The sequence below is a fragment of the Doryrhamphus excisus genome, linkage group LG15, assembly GCF_037039965.1.
Source record: "Doryrhamphus excisus strain RoL-2023G ecotype Guam linkage group LG15, RoL_Dexc_Guam_v1.1, whole genome shotgun sequence".
Taxonomy (NCBI): domain Eukaryota; kingdom Metazoa; phylum Chordata; class Actinopteri; order Syngnathiformes; family Syngnathidae; genus Doryrhamphus; species Doryrhamphus excisus.
The window spans coordinates 893,275-919,884 of NC_136371.1; the positions used below are offsets into that span (position 1 = coordinate 893,275).

A 26,610-nucleotide genomic window follows, 5' to 3' on the forward strand; every position below is an offset into this window, starting at 1 on the left:
TATATATGACTCATTCGTCCTATAAGTCTGTAAATAATAAATTGTGACTATGCATTTGTAAATGTGTGTCTGCCTGTTAGCTCAGCACCCAGGCGGGCAGTACCCTTGATGGTGTCATTAGTGGTGACTTGTCAGGAAATGATTTATCATCAGCATTAATATTCTCTTTGTGATTACCGCACGTAAAAGCCAATGAGATGAGAGTCCAACATCAGATAAAGACTTTAAATAAAAAGGCAATGACAAATCCATAACATAAAATCAGTAACTTTATGTTCCTGGTGGTGAAGATTATTGGATTTGTTGTCACAGAGTTTGTTTATCATTCGTTCACTCCAAGAAAAAAGATTTTGGCATTCAGTCGGGTGCGGCAGGTGATTTATGGCACGTCGCTCTGGTTTGTCGGTCATTGCCAAGATGTAAAAAAACACTTACTGGCCATTTTATTTGGTAGACCTGCACAATAGTGATACCCGTTCTGTCACTATCAATTATTATGCATTTAACAATAAGTGTAGCACAGTTTTTTGTGTGTAGTTTGCAGCGGTTTTAAACTGCACTGCATCACACCGAGATGTGTTAATGTGTGTTTAATATGGGTTACTATATTTAGCTGGGTGTGACTAATCCAAGTCCTTTCAGCATGATGCATTGGAGTTATATGTGAAGGTGATCTCCAACAATAATATTGTTACATTAATATCTCGGTTCGTCTTCTTCAGGAGTCGCCACGGCAAATCAATCTCCTCCGTCCAACCCTGTCTCTCTCACACCGACTACCCTCATGTCCTCCTTCACTACATCCATAAACCTCCTCTCTACGCCTCCTACCTGGCAGCTCTAAACGCAGCATCCTTCTACCAATATATTCACTATCTCTCCTCTGGACATGTCCCAACCATCTCAGTCTGGCCTAAAGGACTTTATCTCCAAGGCCTCTAACATGTAATGTCCCTCTGATTACTCGTTTGTTCCTGATCCTATCCATCCTGGTCACTCCCAATGACAACCTCGGCATAATACCTCAGTGTCAATCAAAAATAAGCATAATAATATTTACGATAGGGCTGCACGGCGGTCAAGTGGTTAGCGCGCAGACCTCACAGCGAGGAGACCCGAGTTCAATCCCACCTTCAGCCATCTCTGTGTGGAGTTTGCATGTTTGTTTGGTTGTTTGTCTATATGTGCCATGTGATTGGCTGGCCACCAGTCCAGGGTGTACCCCGCCTGAAGACAGCCGGGATAGGCTCCAGCACATCTACTGGTTTTCAGCATGCTCCGTTATGTAATATAATGTGATATAATATTGCACTGTGTATTACCATCTGTACAAATGAAAACATAACATTTTCTATCTATCTTTCTATGGAAGTGTTGCAATATTATAATATAACAACACCTCTCTGATAAAGCCTCTGATAAAGTCTGATAAGGTCTCACAGCTAGGAGACCCGAGTTCAATTCCACCCTTGGCCATCTCTGTGTGGAGTTTGCATGTTCTCCCCGTGCATGCGTGGGTTTTCTCCGGGTACTCCGGTTTCCTCCCACATTCCAAAAACATGCTAGGTTAATTAGCGACTCCAAATTGTCCATAGGTATGAATGTGAGTGTGAATGGTTGTTTGTCTATATGTGCCCTGGGATTGGCTGGCCACCAGTCCAGGGTGGAAGACAGCTGGCATAGGCTCCAGCACCCTCCGCGACCCTTGTGAGGACAAGCGGTAGAAAACGAATGAAGTAATATTTAGGATACAGTTCTTGTATTAAATATCGCTAGATTGTACTACATGTAAGTATGTGCTGTAAGATTATGATTAATACTCGGTAAAAAGCATCTCCCGAACATTACTGTTTATGCTTTTGCTCCTTGTTATTTGGGCCCAATTTCCATATAAGAAGCTGTGGTAGCCTCAGGCTTTTTGTGTGTTCATACGTATGCGTGACAGAAGAGCAGAGATTATACCAGGGGCCTTATCATTTTCTCACTCTCTCCATTTATTAGGTGGAATCTGCATCTCCCAGTCTTTGAAAATTCCCCACAACCCCAAGCTTGAGGATTATGACAAAGCCATCCAACAACTACTGGAAACCCAGCACTCCAGGGCAGTCATCATCTTTGCCAACGAAGAAGACATACGGTGAGCAATGTCGCACACGGCGGCGTCGTCAATGTCGCTCGGGCGTGCTGACGGCTCGCCACGTTACACTCTTTAATCTCTGAGTGGCAGCTCCTGAAGACAAGCCACAGGCAAAAATGTAGCATGCATGCAGCAAGTCTGTTGCACAAACATGCATTTGACACCGCAAACATAAGACGACGTACGCAGGGAATACAGATCACTAGAGAAGCACACAGATATTATGTCAGTGACACCTCCTCCTGGGAAATACCTGCGCAAACAAACACAATATATTCACTCCTTGGAATTTAAAGTAAATAACACACATAAACTGTTGAAAGTTTGTTGTCCCTTTTTATTCTATTATGCAATGACATCAAGCAAGACTAGATAAGACAGTGCTGTAGCATCATTCGGTGTAAAAGGTTAGATTACACACACCCATTGTGCTTTCTCACAATTCTGCAGGGGAGTTCTGAATGCCACTAAGAGGGCCAATCACGTGGGCCATTTCCTGTGGATTGGATCTGACAGCTGGGGGGCCAAAAGCAGCCCCATCCACCAGCTCGAGGATGTAGCAGTGGGAGCCATTACTATACTGCCCAAGCGCTCCTCGATTAAAGGTATGCGCACCGATGTGCACGGGCCGTCACACTGCACCGTGCATCGTTATTGTTGCTGCGTTATGATTGGTTGAGTTTGAATTCTTTATCTATTCAATTCCAGATAACGACAAAGAGTAAATCATTTTAGCCATGTGGAAGGATTAGAACAGATTTGAAATAATCACATTATGTTTAGATATGTGCTTGATATTCTAACTCATACGGTATTATGTAAGGTTGGAATTTAAGTCCTTGTGTCTGTTTCTCATCCTTTAACAAATAGTAAACACTCCTGTTTTTCTCAGAAGAACTTTACGGGATTCATCGTGCAAAGTATGCACAGCATTATAACCGCTTCCACAATCACATGAGCTCTAATTCAACAGCATAGCTGATGATTGACATTGCCAATATTAACCTATCGTAAACAACATAAAGTCTTTAGAATTAATTTTAGGCATACTGCAAAGTGGTACCCTGCAATGCAGTTCTGGTTTCTATGATGTTACTGTGATGTAAGTCGAGTTTTGTGTTACATGTTAATAAATTATAGTACAATAAATTATAGTATACTGTACACTGGACTGGACACTGTATGCAGAACATGTTGATGACAGGAAATACAGTAATAAAACGTCAAATATGAGAATCACATGGTACAGGAATACAAAATAAAAGCCAACAAAGCCAATATGCTTGTTTTACTAGAACATTAACAAAATTGGCATAATTGAAAACATTAATGAAAAGCAGGTTTGCCCGTTCCTTGGGGTGGTAGTGAGATACCTCCTCTGTTCCTGGGCGGGGCGGTCCTGTGGAGTGTGGGGTGGCTTAGGGAGGGGCCTCTGTATTGTCCCCTTCTTGCCCCCGCACTCCTCCCTCTGTTTTTTCTCTTCTTTTCTATCCCCTCCTGCTCCAAAAAGGTATCTTTTTTTCATGTTTACTATTATTAAATTGACCTCGGGCCTCTGTATTGTCCCCCTCCCGCCCCCGCACTCCTCCCTCTGTTTTTTTCCTCTCTTCTTTTCTATCCCCTCCTGCTCTGGCCTGGCCACTCCACACTTTTCCCTGGCAGAGCAAGTCTGTTTAGCATGTAAGGGCATTTAGATCAACAAACATTTGCCCTAATGGCTGCCCCAAATGGCTGGCCAGGACTATGCATTATTTCTTGCTCCGTCTCTTCATTTGGTATTGCCAGTTCCTGTCTGGCACCGTAAGCCGCCACTGTACTTTCACCTGAGAGTGCTGGCAGCAGAATTTTTGTGCTTTGGCAATTAGCTTGATATTTCAGTTCCACTATGGCTTTTGCTAGCGGTCTGTTCATTTTGTGTGCTTTGCTTTTTTTTTCTCCTTATGTTCTACGTGTCTCACTGCATTCTGGTGCAAAATTTGCACGTGAAAATAAGGGAAATTAGGTAAAATAAAAGAATACGGCGTGATGATGTTTTTAGGTTTATACTGTATGATGCCATTTTTGTGTCTACAGACACGTACATATGACTAGTTCTGCTTTAAGGTTACAATTCCACATCTGTATCTTCATCAGCATCTCTCCCGTGCACCACCGACTCAAACATTAGCATATGATTACTCTACCCTGCTAGAATTGAATGCAAGATGTGTCATGCATTTTAAGATACAATTTGTGATAAAATACAATATGTTGATTTACCTCCTGGGTGTCCTCATTTCCAGGCCCGTCTCATCTATTTCTGCTTCAGCTGGCAATTTCTCCCAATGATGTTCCACAGTCCTCAGAGAGAATCAATGACCTTGATGCACACATATACTTGGCTGGGAGGAGGGAGAGCAAGGTCACATTGCCCACTGTGTCTTCTCTGTGGGATTTATCAGATACAGAAAGTCATCAGAGCAACTCGTTTGCCTGACATATTTAGCTTGATTCACTTTTTATTCCAGCATCAACAGATCAACATGTTGCCTTCGTTTATAATATGAAAAATGACAGAATTTTGTTTTTGAGGTTATCTTTTGTAAATGTAACATTTTCTGATTACAGAACGGCCGCTGTTTGGGATGGTGTTTCATAAAAACTAATAAAATCAAACATTATTGCCTGATTGGACAGAGCACTTAGACACCAACCAGTGTAATAGAACATTCTCAGCAGGTACGGTTCTATTCCAAGCACTCAACAGCCACTCATCGCTTTTTATTCAAGCTTTCTTTCATTAGGAGAAGTCTGGCCTGGACAGATGTACACCGTGGGGTGCCGTAAGATTATTACCAATCCATCAGGCATCATTGGTGGTGTTTTGAGAACAAATTCAGCTGAGTCATGCGAGTCCGATTAGTCGTTTCCACCCACGACTCAGATGATCTGGAACAATAATGAGTGGAGGCAGACAGAGAGACCTTCAAATGTGGAATAGGAAAATATGTTTTTTGATGCAAGTGGGGGGGGGAGCTTTAATTGTGTATTCTGACCCGCATGAGGCTGAGAAAGTTGCTCAAATAAAAGCAAAAATCTGGAGACTTCCTTTTTCCTTTGTTGCAGCAAGTTTCTTCTCATGCAAATTCTCCATAGAAAGCTCTGTTTGAAAATTGGTCTTAGTTTAAGCGCCACACTTTCAATCCATCTCAGCCGGCTTTTCATGCAGCTAGCGAAGGAAGCAGCTCAGTACCAACAGGACTTTAAAGCCGGAGGCAACAGGCTGTGGCACCATTAACACTTCCTGCGCTATTTATTATGCAGCCTGTTTTTTTAATTAGTGCAATTTCCAAGAAGAAAGTAGTTAGAGCTTCATGGGGCTTGAAAAAAAAAAAAAAAACAACGCCACGGTCAATGTTTGATGACGTGGCACGTGATGGTTTGGCGGCCAGAGCCACACCATCACCGCCACAGTGATGCACTTCCTTTTCTGCAGGCTCCAGTTGCATAATAATTGAAATTGACGATTGCTCTTTTATCCTCTCTTCTTAGGGTTTGATGAGTACTTCACTGCACTCACGCTGGAGAACAATCGTAGGAACGTTTGGTTTGCTGAATTCTGGGAGGAGAACTTTAACTGCAGGCTTCTCAGTGCGTCCAAGAAAGAAGACACCACTCGTAAATGCACAGGTACCACCTCTTTGTACTACGGTAATCATAGGAATGGATTACATTTATATACGGTAGTGCCTTTTTATAAGGTTCTTCACAGTGAGCCCATTACTCATTAATTCCAGTCACAGTCTGGTGGTGGTAAACTACATCGGCTATGTAGCCAAATCTGCCCTGGGGTAGACTCACGTGACTTACAATTGGACTTAGCATTAGAGTTAGGTATTGTTTAAATATTATTGTATACCAGTGCAATCTCTACTTCGAAATTGTGCAGGTGATTAAACGGTGACACCCCCTTAAGCAGTTAAGTCCGTCAACGACTCAACCCCAACTTCACGTCTCGAGCCGAGTTCTGGTTGGATTTCGGTGCTGAGGAAAGTGGTGCCAGCTAGTTGCTGGAGACAATTAAGTAAGGGTTTGGCTTCTCAAAACAACATGCATTCAAATGCCTACTAGAAAAAAATCAGACCTCGCAAATCGCTGGGTGTTATTTTCTCTGCTGTTGTATCACTTTGGGTTCCCACCTGTCCATTGTTAGGCATATTTGCTTTACCGATTTCAGGGGTGTCGTACAACTTCATGTCAAAAAAATCCCTTTAACACAATTTTGTGACATTCTGAGCACTGATAAATAGATAAGCAATGAACCTACATATACTTTATTCCAGTTTGATCTTTCAGTTTGAATGGGTTGAATTTGATCTTGTTTTTGTCTACTCTTGAAAATATATACAACCAACGATAAAGCCTAATTTTCGGCAGAATCCCCACTCACAATGATTGTGGTTTTCACAGCTGTGGGGATTGGAACATCAATATAAATGAAATCTTCAAGGCTAAAATAATAATCACACTTATTAGGACACAGAGCAATGAACAACTTTTTACTCTGTGTCCCTTCTGCTATCTACTCCGTTTTCCTTGCGCCATGAGGCATTCAGGCCCACTCGTATGTGTGAGTATTAGGCGCTAATTGAATTTCATTTTTATTCACATATCCCTTATGACAATTGTATCGTTGGTGGTAGCGTACCCTGTTTTGGTAACCGAGGAGCGAGACGATCACCACCTTTTTGGGCAAGTGAAATACTAATATGAAATGTAACATTATTAACCAGGTGATAACGTTTGATACCCATCCTAACACATGATTAGTAGCTGTACATAAGCCATTGATATTCTATTCAGTTCCTCTCATTGCAGCAAAAAGTCCAACAGCAAGTGTTGGTGCCCGGCGGGTTGACACAGAGTTATTACTTGAAATAATAACAATGCATCACGTGTCTGAGTCGTATTATAGTTATGCCGTCTGCTCCTGTGACTAATATTCTACAACTCTTAAACCCATTTTCTTTTCATTCCCCCGTGACAGGACTAGGCTGTTTATCCACATTACCATCATTTGGTGCCTTGAATAATTAATGTCTGTCAGCTTTATATCAATGTTTCAGTTGGAGTTCTGGGTTGGTTTGTTTAAGGGGCCATTCTTCAGTATGTCTTCTCTGCTTGTGTGATGTTAGAAAAGACAGGCGGACGTACATCATATTAGCTCCTGTTTTATGGTGCGTGACATACTTATACATTTCCATTTGGTTGTGCTTGTGGCTGTGCATGGAAACACGGTGATGGAGCGCTTGTTTTAGCAATGCTAACGCTATAATAAAGCTACGTGATTAACTCCCAGTCACTTGATTACAAAACACAAAGAAAACTAATTATTTAAATGGCAAGTATTTATTGCGATCTCCGTTACCGGTTCACATTTATTTGTTAAATACGGTACTGCAAAAAAGGTCAGTAAGGATAATTCATAATGCCGCCTACAGAGAACATACTAAGTATTTATTTCTAAAATCACAAATACTTGAACTTGCTGATAAAGTTAATCTTCAAACAGCTACAATTATGCATAAGGCTAAAAATAACCAATAACCAAGAGAAGAGAAATATGATCTCAGGGAAGAAGTACATTTGAAACACTTCTATGCTAGGACTACGTTATGCTAGCCATAGCATTTCAGTATGTGGAATCAAACTATGGAATGGATTGAGTAAGGAAATCAAACAATGCACAACGATGAGCCAATTCAAGAAACAATACAAGCAGTTGATGTTTGCTAAATACAAGGATGAAGAGTCTTGAACCAGTCATGATGTGCTATATATATCACTATATTGACACTTACTATGGTACCCATTATGGCATTGGATGCTCATATCACCCAGTACTTTGCTACGGGACAAAAAAAAAAAAAAACATGTGGAACTGGGAACTGATTATGGGATGCACTCAATTGTAATCTGATGCATATTTAAATGAAATAAAACCATTCCTGATCCTATCCATCCTGGTCACTCCCAGTGAGAACCTCAGCATCCTCATCTCTGCTACCTCCAGTTCTGCTTCCTGTCTTTACCACAGTATAATGTCGTTAAGTGTGTTCAAATTGATGAATTGGAATCTGGGAATAGCACAGGGAAGTGGCCAAAATTATCCAATTAATTGTCCAACTATAGTTGTGAAGAGAATTTGTTTCGGTCCACTGTGTTAAACACAAACGGACAGATGTAAAGATACATTTTTTTAATGAAGACAGGCCAGGCCAGTGAGCGAACGATGTATATAAGTTTAAACGTGACAAATATTAATGGATAGATTAAAATATATTTTATATATTTTTATAACATATTACAATAATATATATAAAATAATATATATATAAATAATATATACATAAATAATATATATATTAAAAATATATAATATATAAAAATATATATTATTATTTTATAAATATATCTTTTTTGTAAATATTTTTTAAATATAAAAAAACAACTCAAAACCCACCTCTTTAAATCTGTTTTTAACTTTGTATACCTGACTGCTGTGCCCCTCTTTAACTTTTGTTTTAGCTGTGTATTAACGAATGAATGTTGTATTTTAATGTATCTTTTACCCTATACGCTATACAAATAAAATGTATTATTATTATTATTACATCTACAGTATATTTGGATTTGGCAAAGACAGACACATCTCCTTATGAAAAGCCAGGAAACCATGTCAATGATTTTGTATGTGCAACTTAGTAATGAAAGAGCATAACTTCATATCGTTGCTATACTGACAACATTGCTGTAGTCTATATGCAGGCCAGCCGACTGTGAGGCGGAAAGCTGTTTGCTACTTTGCCTCATTTAAGACATTCCTGTTCAATTTCCCATGGTATGTCTTTTCCTCTGTTTCATTAATATTTTGCTTAACGCCTGTGGACCCGCTTCCTAAACATCCGTCTTGAAGTTCTCCAGTAGCAAACCTCCTATTCCCTGCATCTTTTCATGGCCGAGTCAGCTCAGCTTCTGCAAGGAGTCCACTTTATTTACGGTGGAAGTGACGACAATATGCAATACGAATGCTTCTTTGAAACCATTTTTGTTGTATTACCGTGTTTGTGGTGGCTATAATGGTGATGTTGTTGCTCACGGTGATGCATGCTTATATTTCTTAAACACAGGGTGCCAATGCTTTGACAGGCATCACGCCACATTCATTATCGACGTGGGTGATGCCGCTGATGTGGGATGCCGTATTAATCTCGCTTGCATACATGTTGACGGCAACGGCAGCATGACACAAACGAGTATTTGCCAACGGATTTGGTGTTGGGTGCATTTCATCATGTGTCAAAGATAAAAGATGCAGGTCCATGCTGCCATCCCCGCTAACCCTGCGTGAAATTACTTTAAATGAGTTTCATTCTTCCCTCAATCCCAGCGAAGAATACGTTTTATAACTGTGAAGGCCACGCAGCTGTTTTGTTATTTTCTTTCTTCATATTTCAACTTGGATTTTATTTATGAATGCCAAACGCTGACAGGAGGCTTTTGAATTCAAAGCCTGTTCATGTACGCAGGTTACCCTGTACTCATTTCTTTTATGTACAAAGGTTGCGTGTTGGCTGTTGTATACGTTGCGATGTGAGAAATGGACTGAAATGTCAACACTGATTGTTTTTGACATCCCTCCATTTAGGAAATCTGCCACAATCTTGTTTTAAGTACATCCCCTTCCACCTCTACTGCCAGGCATGAAAACAGCAGTCGGACTAAATTGTGTACTTGTTCTTATTTTGTCAATACTGCCTGTTTTTGTTTGTCACAGACAGTTGGATATTACAACTCTGATGACTAGCGGCGCTAGTAATCTTTGTGTTGATGTCATTTCCATTCTATCTTCGGAATCGCCGCAGCGTCCAGCATTCAGAATGAAAAACACAGCAAATTTGAACACAACCAGAATCCAAAATCAGGTAGTACATTACGTATTCATGCTGTGTATGAGCAGCAGAAGGCAAAACCTTTACAGCAACCCATAGTGAAAGGGCAGTGCACTGTGAGGAGGATATAAAAGAACAGAAAGGCAGTGCAGAAAAGTGTGTCTGTAAAGTTCATGGCGATTTTATCACCTTGTGGATGGGGCCAATGAGGGCCGTTTTTAGCAGTTACTTTGTGAAACAGCACAGTAACGCAATCTGCAGGCTTTGTCACAAACAGCACAGCCTGATATTTAACAATTTTGCCTCCCGGGAATTAAACATGTTGTTATTTATTTAGTCGACTGCATTGTCCCTTCAGGTGTAATTCCCTCAAAATCAGACTTTAACTAACTGCCAGCAAATGATAAATGGAGGAAGGAATTGGAAGTGGAGATGATAGTGAGTGCTGATGTAACGTCTAATGGCTTGTGGTGCATTTGGCTCTTCCTCCTCTTCCCGCAGGCCAAGAGCGCATCGGGATCGACTCCAAGTATGAGCAGGAAGGGAAAGTGCAGTTTGTGATTGATGCTGTGTACGCCATGGCCCACGCGCTACACAACATTCAGAGGGACCAGTGTCCCGACCATCCTGGTGTTTGTCCGCAAATGGAGTCCGTTGAGGGCAAAACTTTGCTCAAGTACATCCGGAATTCCAGCTTCAACGGTAGGTACTTTTTTTTTTATAATATTACTAAGTCAACAGGAGAAAGTATTTATGTATTTGTTATAATGACAAACATCCATCCATCAATTTTCTATGCTGCTTATCAGAATTAGTTTCATGGCGGTAGGCTGGAGCCTATCCCAGCTGACTACACCTTGGAATTTCCGCCAGCCAATCGCAGGGCAAAAACAATATATGATGAAATACAAAACAATCACACCCCGTTTCCGTTTTATCATTTAGTTTTTTAGTGTAAAGGACGAAAAGAGCTGGGATAGGCTCCAGCATGCCCGCAACCCTTGTGACGATAAGCGGTACAGAAAATGGATGGATGTATATAAAAGATTTATGAATACAACAAACACTTCCGTTTCATATATCCATGTGTTTTTTTAATTAATGGAAACCTTGCAAGGCATAAACCTTCCCAGGTTTGTGTTACATTGTTTCATGGTTACTAACACTAGGGGTATCTCGATACATCTTTTTCACTGCAGCCTGGAATATCAGACACCGATACTGATCCGATATCAGCACATATCATACATACTTTTATATCACTTGATATAAGGCTCTATCAAGTGATACTAAACAGAAAATAACATTTATCTATTGATGCATCTGGTGTATCGTTTTGTTGACAATGTGTGATGCGCTCAATGAAGTGTTGTCGTCTCGCCAGAGTTTGTCACGATTTGTGTTAAAGAAGGGTTGAATTTCAGGAAGCCGTGGTATTGTGAAAATCCTTGGTTGGATGTGTTAAACTTCCCCGATTCTGTAAACGCGTGCATGGCAAGTTTTACACTCAACTCAAATTCATTCATTCACTGTGCTGCTTAATCCTCATTAGGGTTGTGGGCGTATCCTGGAGCCTATCCCAGCTGACGTTGGGTGAGAGGCAGGGTACAGAGTGTACTCCAGCCAATCACAGGGCACATACAGACAAACAACCATTCACACTCACATTCACATTTTTTTTTTTTTGTTAAAGACTGGAATAGACAGGGGGCTGCACAGGTTTTCTCCGGGTACTCCGGTTTCCTCCCACATTCCAAAAACATGCTAGGTTAATTAGCCACTCCAAATTGTCCATAGGTATGAATGTGAGTGTGAATGGTTGTTTGTCTATATGTGCCCTGTGATTGGCTGGAGTACACCCTGTACCCTGCCTTTCGCCCAACATCAGCTGGGATAGGCTCCAGCACCCCCGCAACCCTCGTGAGGATGAATGAATCCATACGTGATCAGCATTCATGATGAGTTGTGAAGCAACTTTCTGACCGCTTTCCTCTTGACTTGTTCCTGATTACTTCTTAGGAAGACACTGAGAAGCTCAAAATTGGTAACGATTCATTAATTACTAATCACGTTAAGTTCCTCTTAAGAGGAGGGGAACTCCAAAAGGTTTCAGCATAAATTGTTTGAGTAGTTGGACTCACATTCATCCACCATGCACTCATCTTATGTTTAAAGATGGCTACCTAGAAGAATGAAGAAATGGAGCAGCCAGTCATGGCTTCCATTCTGTTTATTTCATAAAAATATCAAAATAGCTGCATCTCTGTGTAATATTTAGAGATTATTTCATATGTTACGGATCTCCTTGCTCTTAAACCTCTGCATTATTTAGTCGTGAACAGAAAGTGATGTACTTAACAATTAATGTCAGTGGCTCTTCATGACATTTGCACTGCAGGGCATCAGTGAGTGGAAGAAGAAAGCCAAATGGGGAAGAAACAAGAGACACTTCTGTCTTTACAGATGTGCTGGCATGTCAGCCAGTGATCATTAGAGGCTCATTTGAAGAACACTGTGTCCTTAGAAAATGTTCTACATCAGGCTTAGCTCTTTTAAAAAAAAAAAAAAAAAAAATCTGAATTATTTTGCCCAAACTGCCCTACTTTCTGAAGTGCACGCAGTAGCTCAACTGTGCCTGGCATTAAAATAACCCTCCCTTATGATAGATGTAATGTGGGATATGTAGGGTGGGCAAATGTTCTCAGTATGTAGTAAAAACTAAGCTCAGCCCCTGACAGGGTTAGCGTTAGGTGTGCTCCGCCGCAGCAGTTTTATCAGAACCGGACAGCATTTTCTCATTAAAAGATCAAAGGCTTTTTGTGATGTTAGCCTGAAAATTCTCATTCATTGAGGTCTTTGTAGCCTCGGGGTATTGAATCAATCCCAACCGGACCAGGTCAGATTGACTTAGAAGACGTTTCGCCTTTCATTCATCAATTCATGCTAAAAGACTTGATAGGACAGCTCTAGTCTGTGGGGATGGTGCGGGAGCCGAAGAATTTAAGTCTCCAAGGTCGAAGAAGGTCCCGAGCAATAATTGATACAGATACCTCTGACAGCCAATGACGGTCGTTTAGGTTGAATCGCTGGTTGGTACAGTAAACCTCGGATATATCGGACTCGGATATATCGGAAATTCACTCACAACGGACAGATAAAAAAGAACCAATGCATTTCCAATAAAAATTCATTGCATATATCGGATTTTTTATAACGGATTTTGCCTATTTCGGACAAAATCGTGTCTTTCTCCTGGCTCCAGATTTAGGACAAATATAAAAGTGAGTGACGTCAATAATACTAGCACAGCAGTGAATGAGATCTTAACCTCACTATTGGAAATAACGTAGGCCTGCCTAACGTAGGGCGTAACAGGGCCTAGCTTAATTAACAATTTGTTATGCTCAGAGTCCAATAAAGTTCAATTCTCATTACCTTACGTCTCTTTTCATTGCCCAGTCCAGGTACATTGGAAACATAGTCAAGGAAGTGCCTTTTTATAACGGATAGAGTCCGATTTACGCATATACTGGATATAAATCCGATATATGCGTAAAACTGACATTTTCCGGTATACGCATATAACGGATTTCGCTTATATCAGACAAAACCAGTGGGAACAATTGAATCCGATATATCCGAAGAGTCTTTTCGGACAGCATTGGACCTGGTGATAGCTGCGGTTGAAGTCCTCGAGTTCCTCAAATTGATGGAACAGGGAATTTTTGATCAATATAACCTCAGGTTTTATAACCAATAACTCCAGAGGTTCCACTGTAGATGTATATTTGCAGTACACATTTTAATATAATTCATCTTTTGGTTGAGTTTTCATGCGTGGATGTGGATATCAGTCCTTTGTAGCAGCACAGTGACCAGACTTAACAGGGCAAATTCTTCCTGAAATGCGTGAAAACAAACTTCTGTCAGTGAGATACAGGCTACAAGACTGTAACACTGTCGCTATGGCAGCAGCACACACTTCCAGCAGGAAGACATGTCCTCGGATTTTAAAAGGAAGACACTGAATAGCCTCAGTGGTGCTCACGTTGCGGGGGGGGGGGGGCATTATCAAAGTGAGGATATGTTTAATTGATTGAGAATTCGTTGTCCAATCTCTGTAACCATCTGGACGCGTTTTATGGATTCGTGCTTGGCGAGGATCTTTCACCTCAAAGATGGAGTCACATTTCAAAAACACGCTACCTCGTCTTTTCATTTTGTCAAGTGAGTGAAAGTGGTTTTGTTATAGTTTAGTGCACGGAGCCCGTAACCGATCACATTATCATTTCTACATACCATTGCTAATGGCAAACCTTTTTTTTTTATATCTCTCCACTGAGCCCAAGTCACAGAGCTAAGGAGGCAGGGAGAAAAAAGAGGAGAATAATGATGCGAGAGAAACACAGCAGTGGATCCTCGGTCCACCCACACTACTCAGCTCAGCAGAGCAGCTGTGTGCTTTTGTTAAGTCTTAGTTCAGAGTCACATGCAAATGCATAAATCTTTCATCTTAGACGACACTTTTGCTTTGGAGTCGAGAAAGAGCATTTTGTTCTCTTGAAAATATCTGGCAAGGAATGTTGAATGTTTTTTTTTTTAATCCGCATGCACGGAAAATGCCACTTAATTATTTGCTCTAAAGCTGAGGCACGCCAAGTTCCTGATGGCTTGTATCACATTTCTGACTGACTGTGTGTGTTTGTGCATTTCAATTGTTATGCTGGTAGCGCTCAGTAACAATATGGCTCCTGTCACAGATTTTGGTTCCAGTCGTCCATATCTTGTTGACATCTTTATTCGCTGTTTTAACAAGTCTGTTTGGTTGTCACATAGGGATGAGGCGGATACTCCTTATAAACGAGTATCCTTTACGGCAGGTGTCTCAAACTCAGTTTACCTGCTGGGCACCGGAGTTAGGGTCTGGATGAGGCTGGGCCGCTTCTGGTTTTCACCAAAAAAACGCATTTATTAAAAGAGAATTTTTTTGAAGAACTGTCTTCAATGCTTTTGCTCTTTTAGTTATTTTTATTTTTATTTTTATTTTTATTTTTATTTTTATTTTTATTTTTATTTTTATTTTTATTTTTATTTTTATTTTTATTTTTATTTTTATTTTTATTTTTATTTTTATTTTTATTTTTATTTTTATTTATTTTTTTTAATTTTATTTTATTTTTATTTTTATTTTTGCACAAAGTAAGATGAAAAAATAAATAAACAAATCAAGAATAAAGAAAATCAATCAATTAATCGCCCTGTGATTGGCTGGCGACCAGTCCAGGGTGTACCCCGCCTCTCGCCCGAAGACAGCTGGGATAGGCTCCAGCACCCCCCGCGACCCTCGTGAGGAAAAAGAGGTAGAAAATGAATGAATGAATGAATCAATTAATCAGTAGTAAATAAATAACTGCCTTCAATGCTTTTGCTTTTTAATTTTTTTAATTTTTTTCTTTTCTTTTCTTTTATTTTTAATTTCATTTTCATATTTTTATTTTATTTTATTTTATTTTATTTATTTTAAATTTTTATTTTTATTTTTATTTTTATTTTTATTTTTATTTTTATTTTTATTTTTATTTTTATTTTTATTTTTATTTTTATTTTTATTTTTATTTTTATTTTTATTTTTATTTTTATTTTTATTTTTATTTTTATTTTTATTTTCCACACAAAATAAAATGAAAAAATAAATAACCAAATCAATAATAAAGAAAATCAATCAATCAATCAGTAGTAAATAAATAAAATAATAACAAAGAAAGCACATATCATTAGTGGGATTCAAATTCAGATTGAAATGAACAATATTAACAGTTATTTAACCTTTAACATTAGTGAAAGGTAATAATTTGATCCAATTAGCAAGTTAGCATCGTACATCTGGGAGCAGCGTCATAACTTTAACCACATGTTTAATGAGCTGCTTTATCTCGTGACTTGTATTTACGGTTTTATTCCAAATCACTTCCTGCATTTCTTTGTCGCCAGCGTCATGAGCCTGTAGCTTCACTGCTAATCCAATGTTGTAGTTGTTGTTGGACCAGACAGCGCATTGACAGCATTGCCTTATTTATTGATTTGGACACAACAAACGCCGCCATGCTCACCAGAGACAGGTGGACAGGCACTTAGCAGCTGAAATAAAGCGCCTGGAGTTGGTTTCCTGCCTGGAAATCCTGGCGCTAACCCAACCTCGCAGGTCCTCAAACTGAGCCCCAAGTACCGCTGGAAGCCGCGTCGACTAGGCGGAGCTCCGTAAGAAGCGTTGGAAGCAGCCGAGCTGTGTGCGCCTCCAGAGGGTATTGTATAGTATATAGTATATAGTATACGTATATATATAATATACCCAGATACCATCCATCTCATAGCATCTATATCAAACTGGGGCTACTACTTATTACTTACTTATTATAGAAAAAAACGTAAAAACGTATTTCTATCTGCCATTAATACGATTAATTGTGAGTTAACTGTGGACAGATGTGATTAATCGTGATTAAATCTTTTAATCGATTGACAGCCCTAATAATTATGCTTACTTACTTACAACATGGTGCTATTTTATGAATTTTGGGCTCTAATATTAGAAGATTGTAAACATGTTGTCTTTGCTCCAACTACAAAATATTTGATTGATTGTAAGGAATACTACTTCACGGGAATCCGCTTATCACGGTCAGGTCTGGAACCAATTAACTGTGATAAATGAGGGCTCACAGTATTGTATGATGCAGCTGTTTTGCAGGTTTACCTATATACTATATACTATATACTATGTAGTATACTATACTACATACCTATAGTGGGAATGACATAGCCAAAAAGTCTGTATGTAGTTCAGTCCCTTGCATTCTTTGTTCTTTCACCAGAAACAGACTTTTCTAGTCTTGTTGTGTTTTACAAGAGTCTTTCTGGCAGAAACTTTTGTAGAATGTTCAGTGACAAATGTCCTTGGAAAGGAAACTGGAGGGAGATGAAATTCCCCTCTGGCTTAGAACGAAGGAAAAGGTGCCGTGGCCTCTCAAAGCCACAAGCTCTGTTCCAGATATAAGAAGAAAAAAAAAAAACCCCATGCTCCCAAAAGTGTTTGGGACATATGCTTTTGGTCATTTCGCTATACTTTTTATAGTCGATGCTATTAAAGTCCTTGATTCCCATGCCAGTTGTCATTAGACTCCCTGTGTCCTAGTTCAAAAATACTATCTCCATTTGTGCTTATGGCCCACTGAACACATTGCCAAGGTGACTGAACCTGCAGACACGCTGCTCTTTTTTATTATCTCGCTTCACTCTGGGATGCTAAAAATCACCTCGTCAACAATTTCGACCGTATGCTTCAAATGAAGTGCGACCGTTTTCACGTAAACGCCATTCCACGTTCACTTCTGCAGAGAGGTGGTGTTTTTAGACGCTGCAGCTCACACATGAACATCATTAAAAACGACAATAACAAAAAGCAAGAGTGCATTGTCCTCCTGATGCTAATTAGTACAGTCTTCAGGATTCTGTTATGAACTACGAGCAGATGGAGGCCATATGACGCTTTGGCTGACCTCTTTAATCCGCTTCCATGTCCTGTTGGGGTATGCTGGGAGGATGCCATGCATCACCTTTGACCCCAAGTGTGCACGCATCTTTTAACAGTGGTCAGTGTTCACCGTTAGCTATTAATAACCACTTATTGAAGGTGTAAATCTATTTTACCCAGGGCTCCCGTGGAGATCTGATGATGAATAGGAATCAGGTGAGGCGCTGCAGTCGTGGTCAGTAGGGAGCTGGCGTTTTTGCTTCTGATTGTGGTCATACGCCATGTAGGTCACAACGCTGTATGGAGGTTTGAACCAGAACAAAATCGGACATTCTATGTCCATGTCGGGCACCGTGCAGCAAGAAGCGAGGGGTTAAAAGTTCACATTTTTCTCTCTTTTATGAGCGATGTAGCACCTTGTCACAGCAATGGCCACCTCTTCTCTCCCTGCACAGGCAGTGCTGCCACCCCGGTTGTCTTTAATAAGAACGGTGATGCTCCTGGACGCTATGACCTGTTCCAGTTCCAGATGACCAACTCCTCCGTCTCAGAGTATAAGGCGGTAGGACAGTGGGTGGAGACTCTCCAGCTCAAGGTACGACGACTATTTACTCATAATGCCAATCATCCATATGATATACTAGCATATACTAGCATATACTAAATATTGGGGCTGAAACTTTTGATCCAATTAATTCGTTTTCAAGGCTGCATGGTGGTAAAGTGGTTTGCGTGCAGGCCTCACAGCTAGGAAACCCGAGTTCAATTCCACCCTCGGTCATCTCTGTGTGGAGTTTGCATGTTCTCCTCGTGGGTTTTCTCCGGGTACTCCGGTTTCCTCCCACATTCCAAAAACATGCTAGGTTAATTAGCCACTCCAAATTGTCCATAGGTATGAATGTGAGTGTGAATGGTTGTTTGTCTATATGTGCCCTGTGATTGGCTGGCCACCAATCCAGGGTGGCCAGGGTGGGATAGGCTCCAGCACGTCCGCAACCCTTGTGAGGATAAGCAGTAGAAAATGAATGAATGAATTAATTCATTAATTAATCAAATTAATTAATCATCATTATCGACCATTTGCCACTATGTATGGAATTATGCTGATTTTTTATGTCGTTTATGAACATAAAAATAAATGATATTTGTATGTAGTGAGAGCTCCAAATAAACTGAAAATCAAACTAAAACACAACACATATGCAAAGGGTTGCGTTCAAAGACCCTGCGTAACTTGTTAAGTTGACATGCTTTGAGTGTATATGCATTATCTGGGATTTCCGAGCACACTTAAATGCAACAAATTGTGCTTCTGCATTTATGGTTTATATTAGTGACGGATAAGAATATCCACTTACTGTTTATGTTTATCTTTCTATTCATTTCGAGCACACATACATACGTCCAAAGGCGATTTTTAACGTTACTTTTTTATCTTTATATATCTCTACATGTCTTTGGCCGTGAATGAGTTACTAACACAACAATTGGCTTTAAATATTGGATTTAAAGAAAACGCAAACTGAGGTTCCATTGTGCCGAGCATATTAACTTGAAAATAAGCAATGGCACAGACTAACTGCCCTCTTAAGTCTACTCCTCCTTTCGGTAATCAACAATAATAATAGAGGCTGGGCTAAAGAGGCCATCTGCACACACGTAGAAGGTGCAGAGGAATCTAGCTCTTTCAGTTCAGAAGTGGCTTGAATGACTGTTGTTGTGGCTCACGTTTCTTCTTAGCACTCGCCCAGAGGTGTTCAAAGTCAAACCCTGGGGTCATTTGAGGCCTACGGCTTGTTTATTATTAACCTGCGGCATGATGTAGAATACAAATAAGCACTAAAAGAACTGCAAAAATTGAATATATTTGAATACATGCAAATGTTGGGGTTTTTTTTTTACAAAATATCCCCCTGCATGTTTTGATATTTCTGTACCCAAGTCTGGTGACTAGATGACTGTAAAACTGCATATTGCTCACCGTGCTTGGGTTGAAATGTTCAGTGCTGACTCCACCTCTTGAGACACTTTGCATCGTACAAATTGCGCTAGGATGCGTTCCGTGTCTTTGCACGTATAGTGACTCCACATGGCTGCGATGACAAAGGTTCTACGCTAATTGGCTTGCAGCCGCTGGGTCTTTACGGTGAGTCGCTCAACGTTAAATTGAGATCACGTGATACTTTGGCCCAGTATCAGATGGAACCGTGCCTAAAAACAAGACCAAAAATGGCTACACCTTCACATTGCAAAGTCTTACCGTTGCCGTTAGTGTGAGCTCTGGCCTTTTCTGCCTAAAAATAAGCGTTCACCAGCAGTAATAAGTGATGCCGGTGTATAGGTCGGAGAACGGGAGTGGGAGGAAGATGCTTTTAAGACAACTGTCAGGCTGTATCAGTTCCGATCCTGGCAGCAGAGGGTTGCTAAACATGTTTCCCACGTTGAGAAGTGCCACCTAAATATGCATGCGCCATGTTATTATTCTTCAGCGGCTCCGCTGCAGCTTCTATTGAGCATGATGACACTCCAAATCTATGATAACATCAGATGGAGTCAGATGGAATTGAAGATAGTCTTCTCCTAAATGAACAAGATAATAAAATGGATCAACTGCTTGATTAAAAAACATATCTTGATATGAGATTTTATGTGAAGGGATTATTTTTTGTTGCCTTCTATCCAAAAGATAACTATCAAGAAAATGTAATTTTATGGCATCTTAAAATATCTTCCATTCACCCAAAAAGACCTCCAGTCTGATATGAGTGCAGTGGTGCAGATATAGCTGCCGTGCAAAATGTTAGTCGGAGCTCACTGACACAACACAAGAATCGACTTGGGTGATTCACCCGCGCTATAAAGAACCTGATATATGTTTTTTCTTTGTTTTTTCCTTTCTCAAGGCAAACACGGTATGAAATTACCTACATATATAAAGGGAAGAACCCTGATCTGAAATGTGGTTGTATCGCCACGTAACTGAGATTACAAACAACACGGCATTTACATACAGATGAGATAACATTTGCATAATTGCCGTCTGGGTCATAAGAATTAAACTTAACTCAACGCATTTGAGAGCACAGGTGGAATAACTTCTGCTGATGCATATTTGGGTTTGTTTTTGCAGCAATTCCAAATCAAATGTTGTTGCAAAGCAATTATTTCTCTGCAACAGGGAGAGGGCGATTACACCGTTCAGTACTGCTGAAGAGGCGTCCCGTTTTAAAGGTTATCGTGCGTACCAACGCGACTGATACTGTCACGTCACTACCTAGTACTGTACGTCATGCTTTTCCACCTGATGAACGCTCACATTAACCGCTAAATTAACTGCAATTGCAGCAACACAAATAGAAGACGTACAACAGCCGAGAGAGTCCAAGGTGTCAACGTTCTTGCTTCTGGTCTCCATAGCAACAGAGCTGTTGGGCTCATTACTGTTTCCACACAGTGTGTAATCGGGTGGTTGTCCGGAGAGCACCCTTCATTGTCCAAATAACAAATGGTACATCGCTAACCCCAGATAAATGGCAGATGATAATCTACCCAGACATCACAGACGCGCGCATTTGTCATGTTGGTGCACAGCGCTCACACCGCACGTACTGTATGTACTGTATGTACTGTATGTACTGTATGTACTGTATGTACTGCATTTATGTGTGTAGCTGGGCCTGTCAAAGGAATTGCATTAGGAATTTCCGACATTTCTTTAGCTGAAGCCATGTCTTTCTAATCAACTATGTACCACTGCCACACTCACACTAAATCTCAGAGCTACAAATGACTCACTAAAAACAAAGTAAACATTAGCTGTAAAACTTGGATAGATTAAAATAAAACATGCTTATAGTTTTACACTAATATAGAAGGGGTTTGATTTGTATAATGGTCAGTCATCAGGGTACGCTTTAGTGTATGGCTCTACAATAGCAAGACTTGCAGCACAGTGATGGACGTTGCCACAAACAACTGCGACGTGACAGCCTGCCTTGTGCCACTGGTTTTGACAATGGCCGTGCAGGAAAACACTATGTTGTGTGACAATCAACGGCTATTTGATTTTGCTTTATTGACTAATGTAATTAAGTTACTTGAAGAAAATAACTCTGTGTATGCTCCGATTGATCGATCAGCCACCGATCAGTATCTGCCAATTTCCATATAAAACCTATGATTGGCACACACCGATAAGGTCGATCGATAACTATTTCTGTTCGCATGAATAGACATTCTCAGGCTGTTATGAGTATGGATTGTTAAGGCAACTACAGCCAATAGGAAGCGCTATCAATGCTGACATAATTCTTCTTGTTGAATCGCCTCCATGGCAGTACTTATGCATTCACGACAGGGAAGCTTTGAGTGTGCAGGTGAACAAAATCACAATGTCTTTGCCATGCGAACAATGTCTCACTATTCTTCCCAAATAACGGCATGCTTGTCAAAATTGTCCCACCAGCCCGAGGTGTGATCAGGCATTGTCCCACATCCTTGTTGTTGACAGCAGCAGCAGCATCCTCCAAAGCGCATGCTGTCAATGTAAAAAAAAAAATGTTGTTTGTCAATGTAAACACACAAAAAGTTGTTTCAGTATTCTTAAATGTAATGTTTGCCTTTGCACACATTAAATTACACTTGACGAAATGACGGAAATGATGGCACAAGCCAAAAGCTTAGTCTTGGTCATACATAGACTTAGGCTGAAGTCAGAGTTTTCCAAAAGCTCTGTTTTTAACTCATTCACTTTTGCTGGACTACTTTTGGTTAAAAAAAAACTAGACTGTGACAGTGGTAGACCACTGACTGTGGTGGAAAAACGTTATTAGCAAATCCAGACATCAGTGAGCTTGAAATTTTCACCCTCGTCCCTGTATGCACACACTATAGTGCTACACAGACAACCGCTTACTCACTTATGAATTGCTCTTCAACATTACCAAGTAACATTGAACAGCCATTGGACGTCAACAACAGTTTGGCAGATAGTCCAGCTTCGCCGATCCGCCTACAGCTCATACATCCATATAAGGAAGCTCACTGTGATGTCACAGTGACCTGGGCTCCAAAACTTTCTGAAACCGAGCATTCAGAGCCATCCCCAACTTTTGTTTAACACGATAATACAAAAGAGCATAATAGGTCCCCATGTTTAGTGGCTGTGCTGTCGTCACAACACGTGTCGCTATGCCGCTAGACTAGACTAGCAAACCAATGAAGAAAACTCCGCACGCAAGGCTTGCTTTTCTTGCTTTACGAAGCGTTCTTGTAAAAGTAAGTGGTAACTGAAACATACAGAAAAAAATAAAATAAAATTCCAATACTGCTCATGTCGCAGGCTAAACACACATCAGCTAACAGTTAGCTAACACACGTACACCAACTGACATTTTTAGCTAATTGGTTATTTTTAGCCTTGTGCGTTATTTTAGCTGTTTGAAGATTAACTATATCAGCAAGTTGAAGTATTTGGGATTTTAGAAAGAATATTTATTAGAACTTTTAGCTATTTATTACTTTCATTCTAACTAACTTGTGAAACGTATGAATTATTAATGTCTTGGACCCAAAGACACGACAGTGGCGATGAACTAACATTCTCACATTCTACTTCTTTACCATGTTGCTATATCGCTAATCCTGTGGTGGTTTTGCACCCATGGCAACCTTAGAGCAAGTATACAGTTTCATGGTAAATCAGCAAAGCTTCTGAAAACATCATCAAAGCAAATTCAACATCATACATTTTTTTTTTCACGCTTTCTGAACAGATGAAAAAAACCTTTTTTCATGGATTTTTAAAGGCTGACTTGAATGTCTTACACTTTAGATCCTAAATAATGAAAGATCTCCGGGCCTTTTGGATTGGAATTGAAGATATCTCTGTGGCATGTTTTTACACTGACGAGATCAGTTTACACGTTAGCAAGTACAAATGACTCTGCGACAATTAAAGCGGACATTTTGCAACATCGATTTCATTCCTTGTTCATATTTGACACCGCGCTTGTTGCAACAGCTTTATGGTATTTTCCTGTTTAAAAGTAACCTCTGTCGCCATGGTGATTACTAATGTCGTCTCTCGGCGATGGCATAAAATAAACAGATGCTACTGTAGCGCTGCGCTTATGATAAATAATGTAAGTCATGAGGAATCTGCACCGCTTCGAGGCTACGGGTTCGAATTTTGACTTCCCGTGTAGAACCTTTGTCATCTTTCCGTTTTTTCCTGCAGCTGGAGGAGCTTCAGTGGCCCAACGGCGAGCAGGAGGTGCCCATCTCGGTGTGCAGCCTGCCCTGCAAGACCGGCGAGAGGAAGAAGAGGGTCAAGGGGATGCCGTGCTGCTGGCACTGCGAGCTCTGTGATGGATACCAGTACCAGTATGACGAAACCTCCTGTAGACTCTGTGCATATAACATGAGGCCCGACCCCAACAGGACTGCCTGTCAGCCCATCCCGATCATCAAGCTGGAGTGGCACTCCCCCTGGGCCGTCATCCCCGTCTTCCTGGCCATGCTTGGCATCATCGCCACCATTTTTGTCATGGCCACGTTTGTGCGCTACAACGAAACGCCCATCGTGCGGGCATCGGGTCGAGAGCTGAGCTACGTGCTGCTGACCGGCATCTTTCTGTGTTACATCATCACCTTCCTCATGATCGCCAAACCCGACGTGGGCGTGTGCGCCTTCAGGAGGATCTTCCTGGGTCTGGGCATGTGCATCAGCTACGCAGCGCTGCTCACCAAGACCAACCGCATCTACCGCATCTTCGAGCAAGGGAAGCAGACGGTCACGGCCCCGCGCTTCATCAGCCCCACTTCCCAGATCGCCATCACTTCCAGTCTGATCTGCGTCCAGCTGCTGGGTGTGCTGGTGTGGTTCGCCGTGGACCCTCCCAACACCATCATAGACTACGATGAGCAGAAAACTATTAACCCCATGCTGGCCCGCGGCGTGCTGAAGTGTGACATCACAGACCTCCAGATCATCTGCTCGCTGGGCTACAGCATACTCCTGATGGTGACCTGCACTATCTACGCCATCAAGACCAGAGACGTACCAGAAGACTTCAACGAAGCCAAACCCATCGGCTTCACCATGTACACCACCTGCATCGTCTGGCTGGCCTTCATCCCCATTTTCTTTGGCACGGCCCAGTCTGCTGAGAAGGTGAGTCACCGTCTCCGTCTGTGTCACCGCCCTTTGCTTTGTCTCTCTGTCGCCTTCCGCTCATAAATTCACAGTCAGCCCTTCAGCCTCTTTTTATCTTGTCTAAACACTTGCATATTTGTGAGACACAATATGATAAACAGCGCACGCAGAGAGCTGCTGCACTCGCGACTGTATAACTTATGGGCTCATTTGCGTTTGATTTCTAATCACGTCATTTTGCATGGGAGCTCACACTTGGGTCCCGACACGGACCGAACCAAGCACACCGAGCAAGAAGAGGGTTTGATGTTTTGGAGCCCATATACGCCCTGAGATGCCTGAGGATTGATGCGAATGGGGGAGTTGGCGGTTCCAGATGCATTACCTCCGTTCTCGCGCCTAGGGCTCCGTTTATACCATTATGCCGCATTTTGGGAAGGCAAGACAAGCAGGTGGAGGAGAAGGAGGAGGTGGGGGGGGGCTAAATACAAGTTTGATTCGACACATTCCATTTCTTGACAGCTGCTCTCTACCCAACGAAAGCATTTGACATTGGGCGCTCCCAGAGTTGATTGAGAATATGACATTTTGACCTTCTGGGCGAGTGACTGCTTATCTGGGCGGCAGCTGCTAGAATACAGATGCATTCATCGGGCCCACTCGCGGGGCTCGCCAAGATGGGAGCATAAAACAGAGTGGAGGAGAACTTTTTCCCTGACAGAATATCAATGCTGACAGGAAACAGTTACTTATTCCAAACCTTTTGAGAGGCATGACACTCGATATTCGACCAGATAAGCAACCGCTGCAGATGGATCAGAAAGTGATATTCCTCATATCAATTTGGCGCTGATTTCATAGACGAATTACACCCTCAGCAGCGATTAGGAGTTCATTATGTTACTCACAGAGAGTAGCGAGGCACTAATGTGTTTTCCTTTCCTCTTATGCAGTTAACTCCTCCTTTGCCTGTCAGTTCACACCACAGCGTCCTAGTTTAATGGTTTCTGTAGCTGCATGTCTGCCGGCTCCCCAGCCGCCCGCCAGTGAGAAGTGCCTTTGCATGTCGTAAAGCAGCCTTTGCAGTGGTGGCAGTGTAGTTAAATGGATACACTGCCTTATTCATTTTTCAAGACGCGGCGGCGACATTTTTAGCATGAGCAAACATCTGCTTGTTTAACACTTTTGTGTTAAATGAACAAAATGAGAAGAAAATGCAGCATATATGTGCAACGACTGCAGAGAGCTGGGTATTAGCTCTTTAAAATCATATGATGATATGATAAGATAAAATTGGATACGATATGATGAAAAAATTAATAAATTAAAAAAAATTTTTAAAAATTAATAAATTTAAAATTATAAAGAATAAAAAAATTATAAAGAATTACAAATAATAATATAAAATAATAAAAACATAAAAAATTAATTGGAAAAAATAAATTAAATTATAAAAAACATTAAAAAATAATTTTAAAAAATTACTATATTGGGAAAGCAGGAAGTGAACAAATGTACCAGATGGAGGGGTAGGATTTAATAAGCTTTGCTTCTTCCTACTCCTTTTGGACATGTGGAACTGGGAACTGATTATGGGATGCACTCAATTGCGTTCATTTGATGCATGTTCAAATGAAATAAATCATTACCATTACTATTACCATTTACCAATCAGATGATTTTTTAAATCATTTTTGTATAGAGGCCTACTATCCACATCAATCTCCTGGTATGGCTAGATGATTAGAAAAGCCATCTAAAGCCATTAACTACTCCCTTCAGAGAGCAGCACAAACTGGGTCTAACAAGGACAGAAAAACGATGCACAACTGTGCAAGAAGACAAATATCTGAGA

The 26,610-nt window shown here is 40.9% G+C and overlaps 1 protein-coding gene across 3 annotated transcripts in view; it reads left to right on the forward strand.

Annotated features, from left to right (window-relative positions):
• Positions 1-26,610, forward strand: part of LOC131104027 (metabotropic glutamate receptor 7-like) — a 130,731-nt gene that overhangs the window by 92,407 nt on the left and 11,714 nt on the right. For all 3 annotated transcript variants that reach the window (XM_058050721.2, XM_078796808.1, XM_058050716.2), the window contains 6 exons: positions 2,002-2,137; positions 2,588-2,742; positions 5,669-5,806; positions 10,570-10,770; positions 18,055-18,194; positions 23,838-24,773. In XM_058050721.2, the coding sequence (XP_057906704.2) occupies positions 2,002-2,137; positions 2,588-2,742; positions 5,669-5,806; positions 10,570-10,770; positions 18,055-18,194; positions 23,838-24,773 (1,706 nt within the window). The remainder of the gene's footprint in view (positions 1-2,001; positions 2,138-2,587; positions 2,743-5,668; positions 5,807-10,569; positions 10,771-18,054; positions 18,195-23,837; positions 24,774-26,610) is intronic.